Source organism: Gymnoscopelus braueri (assembly GCF_963280865.1).
Source record: "Gymnoscopelus braueri genome assembly, chromosome: 23".
Lineage (NCBI taxonomy): Eukaryota > Metazoa > Chordata > Actinopteri > Myctophiformes > Myctophidae > Gymnoscopelus > Gymnoscopelus braueri.
The window spans coordinates 1033358-1041563 of record NC_137625.1 but is presented as its reverse complement, the minus strand read 5'-3'; the positions used below and the strand labels follow the sequence as shown (position 1 = coordinate 1041563).

General features: G+C 35.6%; 1 protein-coding gene across 1 annotated transcript; it reads right to left on the bottom strand.

Moving 5' to 3' along the window:
- Positions 1–4443: 4443 nt before the first annotated feature.
- On the bottom strand, positions 4444–5448 carry meig1 (meiosis/spermiogenesis associated 1; the record flags this gene model as incomplete). The annotated part of the gene is made up of 2 exons (XM_080420535.1): positions 4444–4572; positions 5275–5448. 2 exons carry the CDS (start codon positions 5446–5448, stop codon positions 4444–4446), a joined length of 303 nt encoding a protein of 100 aa, XP_080276661.1.
- Positions 5449–8206: the final 2758 nt, after the last annotated feature.

The window sequence follows — 8206 nt, the reverse complement described above, 5'->3', positions numbered from 1 at the left end:
AAAAGTATTGGTATCAAAATGTACTTAAGGATTAAGTAAAAGTACTCATTATGCAGAATATGTTCCCATTTCAAGTTTTCAAATGTATAAAAAAAATATTTTGAAAATAGCAGATCTACAAGCTCACAAAGTGTTGCGTTGTGAGCTTGTAGATCTGCTATTTCCAAATGGCCGGAATGTATATGGCTGAAGTGGTTAATGTGTGTGTAACCAGGTAGACCCGTTACTATAACCACTTGTTCCTGGTTTGCGATTTTTTTTTACATTTACAACTGCTACATCTACATAAACGTTCACATTTCAAATATAAAGTACTGACCCCCAAGCCATGGATGTAACAAGTTAAAGTGCACCAGTCTAAGTACCCGTATCTTCAGTATTGTTCAATAAAAAGATTTTTAATCCGATCGCAGGCCATTTTCTCCGATGCTTTCAACCTGGTGACCCTATCGGTTGAAAGGTGTATTGCACTCTGATACTGATACTATATTACCAAGAATGGCCGCTGATTGGATTAAAATGCTTTTTATTGAACAATACGGAAGATACGGGTACTTATACCAGCGCGCTTCAACTTGTTACATCCGTGGCTTTAGGTTCAACACTTTATATTTGAAATTTGAACGTTTAAGTAGATGTGTCCGTTTTAAATGTAAAAAAAACTCGCAAACCAGGAACAAGTGGTTCCATGACTGTCATGGTATGACAGTCATGTCTCGGGGATAGGTAAAAAGTATGCCCTTATTCCAGTGGTTCTCAAACTTTTTCATGTTAAGGACCCCCAAATTGACACTTATTAGCCCACGGACCCCCATTTCAAAAGATATGCCAGGGACCCCCATAAGAGAAGATTTTTAAGGCTCTAGCAGTGATTCTCAACCATTTTAATTTCAAGGACCCCCAGTTTGACATGCATTAGGGCTACAGACCCCCATTTAATGGCATTTATACCTCTGGGACCCCAATTCATATTGTATAATCAATGTTAACGGGTCCATTTGGTTCCATTTGTACACTCTCAGAGTTACACACCCATAAGGCCAGGGTCAATTTGGTTCCTGTCCATCATTTAGCTGGGGACCCCCTGGAACCCCCTCAAGTACCCCTGGGGGTCCCCGGACCCCACTTTGAGAACCAATGCCTGGTATTTTGTGTTTGTTTGTTGTTTTAATGTCTATTTTTAAAGGCACCGGTCTTTACAGAAGGCAAATAAGAATAAAGAGCCTTTTTTCAAAATCATTCCATGCTGTCGTATTTCCATGCTCACCCTTGGTCTGTGCATTGCATTGTTAAAGAGCATTATCCTTTGAAAAGCACCCCCTGGCCCCTGCTACATATGTTTTGTAATAATCATAATACAAATCTACAAAGTAACTAGTAACTAAAGGTTTCAAATAATTGTAGTGGAGTAAAAGTGCTGTAAATGTCACTTTCACTTCAAATTCATCATCACAAATATGAAATTGAGATTGTCAAATAGAAGATGAATGAAAAATAGAAAAGCTTTACGTGACCATTAAATCTCTCAAGACCGATTTTCAATACATAAATAAATAGTTCTACAGAGATCTTTACTTGATTAAAATACTGAATCATATAATTTTATCACAAAATGTTGTGGATGGGATTCCAGATTGGCCATATTACAGAATATTGTTACCTCTACAACTGTAAAAATATCATCGTCATTATTGTTATCAATATTATTATGTATTATTATTCATCACCTCACAATACAGAGATCTTTACTTGATTAAAATACTGAATCATATAATCTTTATCACAAGCTGATAAGTTGACTCACCTCCTTGCTGTGTCAGCTGGCTGCATGTAGAACAGTACTTAGAGTAGATCAGTCCAGCATTACTTCCATCCAGGGCCTTATTTTACAATCCTAGCAATTTGCATAACGGCGTTTTAATCACGGCTTGATAAGCATGAATGTCACGTTATCAGACTGTGTGATGTGATCTGTAGACCCTCATCTATAGATGAATGTCACGTTATCAGACTGTGTGGTGTGATCTGTAGACCCTCATCTATAGATGAATGTCACGTTATCAGACTGTGTGGTGTGATCTGTAGACCCTCATCTATAGATGTGAAGAAGTGGGGTAATACCACCCCTCATGTATGCAGTGTTGTAAAGTAACTAAGTACATCTACTCAAGTATAGTGTACTTAAGTCAAATTTTGAGTTTTTTTTTTCTTTTTTTACTTTTTCAATTTTCAATACTTTTACTTCTACTCCACTACATCTCAGTGGCAAATATTGTGTTTTTTACTCCACTACAATTATTTGAAAACTTTAGTCACTAATTACTTTGTAGATTTGTGGTTATTATTACAAAACCACTTCAGACACATGTAGCTTATACTTTGGCAATTTGAAAATAGCAGATCTGCTATTTTCAAAGGATTTGTTAATACATTTTAAACATTAGAAAACTTGTGAAATGGGACCTTCTGCGTAATGAGTATTCTTTTACTGTTGGTACTTACTTTGATGCCAATACTTACTTTTGTACTTTTACTTAGGTAAAATTTTGAACACCGGACTTGTACTTGGTTCCGGTAGACTATTTCTACAAAGTTATTAATACTTTTACTTAAAGTAAAACATTTGAGTACTTCTTAGATCACTGGTTGTTAGTGGTAATCCACCCTATATGATCACATGAGAGCAGTGTGACTCTCTCATAATCCCTACAAACATCTTAAATACGCTCCACTCACACACAGCCACACATGTTCCTGAGATCAACACTCATTAACATTCTCCATGGACCATGTGTGTACTGTACAGCAATATTAAGAAAACCCTTGAACTGTACAAATGCTGTTTGCTGAGGGAATGCAACACACACACGCACACGCACACACACACACGCACGCACGCACGCACGCACGCACACACACACACACACACACACACACACACACACACACACACACACACACTCGTGAAAATGTGTACAAATCTTTGAATATATATATATATATTTTTTTTAAACCGAGCATTTCTTAACTCAAATCTTTGCCTCTGGGGGGATTCTACAAATGTCTTCTAAATCCTAACAGTTTTCATTAGATTTTATGTATGTTGCTATAATATCAGTGGTTCTCAAACTTTTTCATGTCAAGGACCACCCAGAATGATATGTATTTGGCTGCGGACCCTCATCTCAAAATATTTTGTTCCAGGGACCCCCCAGAAGCAAAGATTTGAGTTAAAAATGTATATATATATATATATATATATATATATATATATATATATATATATATATATATATATATATATATATATATATATATATATATATATATATATATATATATTCAAAGATTTGAGTTAAAAATGTATATATATATATATATATATATATATATATATATATATATATATATATATATATATATATATATATATATATATATATTCAAAGATTTGAGTTAAAAATGTATATATATATATATATATATATATATATATATATATATATATATATATATATATATATATATATATATATATATATATATATATATATATATATTCAAAGATTTTAGTTAAAAATGTATATATATATATATATATATATATATATATATATATATATATATATTATATATATATATATATTATATATATATATATATATATATATATATATATATATATATATTCAAAGATTTGCACACATTTTCACGACTTTTCTTTAAAAAAAATAGCAGATCTGCACTCGGTGCCGCGCTATGAGCTTGTAGATCTGCTGTTTTTGAATAGCCAAATAAATCCCCGGTTCATTCTATGGAAAAAAGAAAGAAACAAATATTAACCAAGTTGCTCTCAAACGTTTGAACGTCAAGGACCCACAAATTCTGTAATTTGGCCGCAGACCCCCCTATCAGACAATCCTTTGTGGCAGGGACCCCCCGTACACGTCAAGATTTGTGTTCAAATGTTTCCAAAATACTCAAAAGCTTCAGATTTGTCCAGGATCTTTTGAAAATACATATCTACAAACTTGTAGATCGGCTATTTTCAAATAGCCATATAGGATAAAGTGGTGTTAAACTGCGTTTGGCGCTATATTTAAAAACAAAATCTGGGGACTCCCTGGAAACCCCCTCAAGCAAGCAAGGACCCCTGGCCTGGGGGGGTCCCCGGATACACTTTGAGAATCACTGGTTTAAGTATTTAAGCCAGTGTACACACACACACCATAAGATACACACACCATAAGATATACACACCATTTAAAATAAACAGCAAGAAAAGTTAGACTTTATTTCCAGACAGGATATGCTTCTCATATTCACTTTGAAACAGTTCATCGGATGTAACCTGGGTGTAAGTAGCTACACAGTCAAATCCAAGTAACTAAGTACATGTACTCAAGTACTGTACTTAAGTACAATTTATTGATACTTAATAGATTAGTACACATAGACTTTGACTCTGTGCAGCTCTCTGTCCTGACATTCTCTCTTCCTGTCGTAGTAATAGAACGTGTCGTCTCGTCGCTGGAGCTTCTTCACGAAGCCTGTCTCTGGCCACCTGTCGATCTGACGAGAGAGAGAGACAGGCAGGCAGGCAGGCAGACAGACAGGCAGACAGACAGACAGACATACAGACAGACAGACAGACAGACAGACAGACAGACAGACAGACAGACAGACAGACAGACAGACAGACAGACAGACAGACAGACAGGCAGACAGACATTTGAAAAAAGTATCAATACTGCACTGTAGAGATACTCTGTTACAAGTAAAAGTACAAAAAGTATTGGCATCAAAAGATACTTAAAGTACAAAAGTAAAAGTACTCATTATGCAGAATGTTCCCTCTCACAAGTTTTCAAATGCATACAATGTATAAAAAATCAGTTGAAAATAGCAGATCTACAAGCTCACAATGCGTCGCATCGCGGCGCATTGTGAGCTTGTAGATCGGCTATTTTCAAATGGGCGAAATGTACATAGAGCTGAAGTGGTCAATGTATGTTTTAGAATAATAATCAAAGTCTACAAAGTGACTAGTAACTAAAGTTTTCAAATAATTGTACTGGAGTAAAAGTACAACATTTGCCTCTGACATGTATAGTGGAGTTGAAGTAAGATCATTGGGAACTGGAAGTACGCAAGTAAAGTAGAAATACCTCAAAACTGTACTTAAGTAAATGTACTTAGTTACTTTCCACCACTGACTATGACTAACACCGCATCAAAATGAACACCAAACACACCAGTGTGTGTTTTTCTTACCGAGGACACTTGTCTGACTTGCCGGTACTCTGTCTCGTCTCGGTATCCGGCCTGTTGGAACCTGTACAGGTTCTCTACGTCAGCGTCCCAGCCTCTGGCTCTGCTCATGGACGTTGGCATGGTGGTGGTGGTGACACCGGTGCCGTCAATGTGGGCACCGCTGGCACAGGACATGGTGTCTGACCTGAGCTGGATGTCCCCAAAGCTACAGCGTAGCGGGACGGGAATGAAAACAATGACGAGGTTTAGAACATTACATAAAACAGGGATGATGCAACTTTTTATTTCATCCCACCACTTTGTAAACCCATTTTTTTCACCCAGTGCCAATTGCCTGAGCTTGTAATCCTGGGCGCGCGCTACTCTCCCTCCGCCCGCCTGGGGAGAGCCCCGAACTGAGATCATGCTTCCTTCAACCATGAGGAGTGAGCAGGCCGGTCATTTTTATCCCATGATTTTGTAACTCAATTTTTTCCATTTTCTAAGTAATCATGGGCACTACACTCTCTCTGCCAACCAGGGAGAACCCAGAGCTGAACTCATGCCTCCTTCAATGCATGAGGGCTAGCAGGCCTTTTTATCACCTGACGATGATTTTTGCTATTTTTTAATTGGAATCCAGATTTTTTAATGTAAATTTATTTTTATTTCAAATGCATTTAGTTATACTTATTTTAACTTTATGAACTTAAATACAAATACATTGGACATAAAAAAAGACAATAGAATGTTAATACTAGTCATTAAGCTACTAATATAGATATATAATATAGACTAAGTAATTAAAGCGGGTCATGTTTGCATGTTTAGAATTTTAACAGCTGAAATCAATGATATATCAGTATTCTGATATTAACCTGCGGGTCGCATTAAGTGAAGGTGGGGGCCGCATGTGGCCCCCCGGCCGCCAGTTGCCCATGTATGGCCTAAAATGTTGGATGTTGATTCTTGGTGACCAAAATGACAACATTATGCAGTATGGTTGCTGTAGTTTAAGACTTTCAAATAATATGTTTTTATGTACAGACAGACATCTATTTCAAAACCATAATGACCCAAGGCGAGCATTGTGGTATGTATACAGTAAACATGTCATATAATATAGGTAGGTTGTCAGACAGACAGACAGACAGACAGACAGACAGACAGACAGACAGACAGACAGACAGACAGGCGCTTCACTTTGTGCAAGCTTGTACATCTGCTATTTTTGAACATTATTATTATTATTATTATTATTATTATTATTATTTTTTTTTTTTAATGTTCTCTTTTGGGGGTCCCTGGCACAAAACATCTTCAGAAGGGGGTCCGCGGTCAAATACATATTCATTTGGGGGTCCTTGACACCATTAATACACCCAGTTAGACTGTGCCTTTATTGTGTAGTAGTAATGTATCCTTTGGTTTCCATGGTTATCTGTCAGTTTGCTAACTAGCATGATATTACCCTTTTATATACCTCCATTTAACTAATAACTAATAACTAGTTCATATTTATGATCCATCATTCATTCATTAAAAGGATAATAACTGTAATAACTGTAATAACTCTAATAACTAGTTCATATTTATGATCAATCATTCATTCATTTTTATGACAGCGATGCCTTTCTAGGGAAAAAAAAGAAGCTTGTTTCTTTGGTTGCTTGGTAACCTGGGTCTACTACATCCCATAGCCCGGAGACACGGTCTCTCGCTGTGATTGGTCAGTTGTTGTCAGGCAACCGGAATGACAGCGTTCATCCGCGGTTGCTTGACAACCAGCTAGCCAATCACAGCGTGACCGTTCACCCGGGCCTATGGGATGGCTGAAGACATCGGGTAGTGGCAGGCAGTGTTGCCATGTCTGCTTATTATAAGCAACTGTGGGCTTTGTTTTTCTGTAAAGTCGCTTGTAAATATTCGTTGCAGGTTGAGTCTCCTGCTCTTTAATAAACAGAAAATAAAATTTCAGGTGGGTTGCAAAATGTCAGCCAATCAGGAGAGAGTGCTCATTTCTTTATGTCACCACCTAACATTTCACTTGTTTAATCAATATCCTGTCTGAGTTCTTTATCCTGATTGGATAAAATTGGTATCCTGACGTGTGTGTGTGCGCGCGCGCGCGCGCGTTTCTGCCCGACAGCAGAGATATATTTTATTCTATAATTTATAATTATAATATGTATTTATGTATCAATTACCATCAACATTAAATGCAGTTTTATATAATACAGGTATTCAACAAAAACTCCTCTCACACCACCCCACAGATCTCCTCACATTATTATTATTATTATTATTATTATTATTATTATTATTATTATTATTATTATTATTATTAAAACTCTCTCACATCACCACACAGTCTCCTTACATTATAGATAACATTATTATTATTATTAAAACTCTCTCACATCATCACACAAGACTCCTCACAACATTATTTATCCTAATTTTACGGCTCAATAATAATAATACATTTTATTTGTAACGCACTTTATTTGAACCAAATCTCAAAGTGCTACATGTTAAAAACAAAAAACAAAAATAATAATAATAAAGCAGTGAAATGAATACAATTCAGATCAAAGGTCAGCTATACACAGTTAAGAAGAAGTAAAACAAACAAACAAACAAACATCACTGAGTCCATCTAGACACTATATACATACTATATACATACTATATGCATACTATATACATACTATATGCATACTATATACATACTATATGCATACTATATACATACTATATGCATACTATATACATACTATATACATACTATATACATACTATATGCATACTATATACATACTATATACATACTATATGCATACTATATACATACTATATACATACTATATACATACTATATACATACTATATGCATACTATATACATACTATATGCATACTATATACACACATCACTGAGTCCATCTAGACAC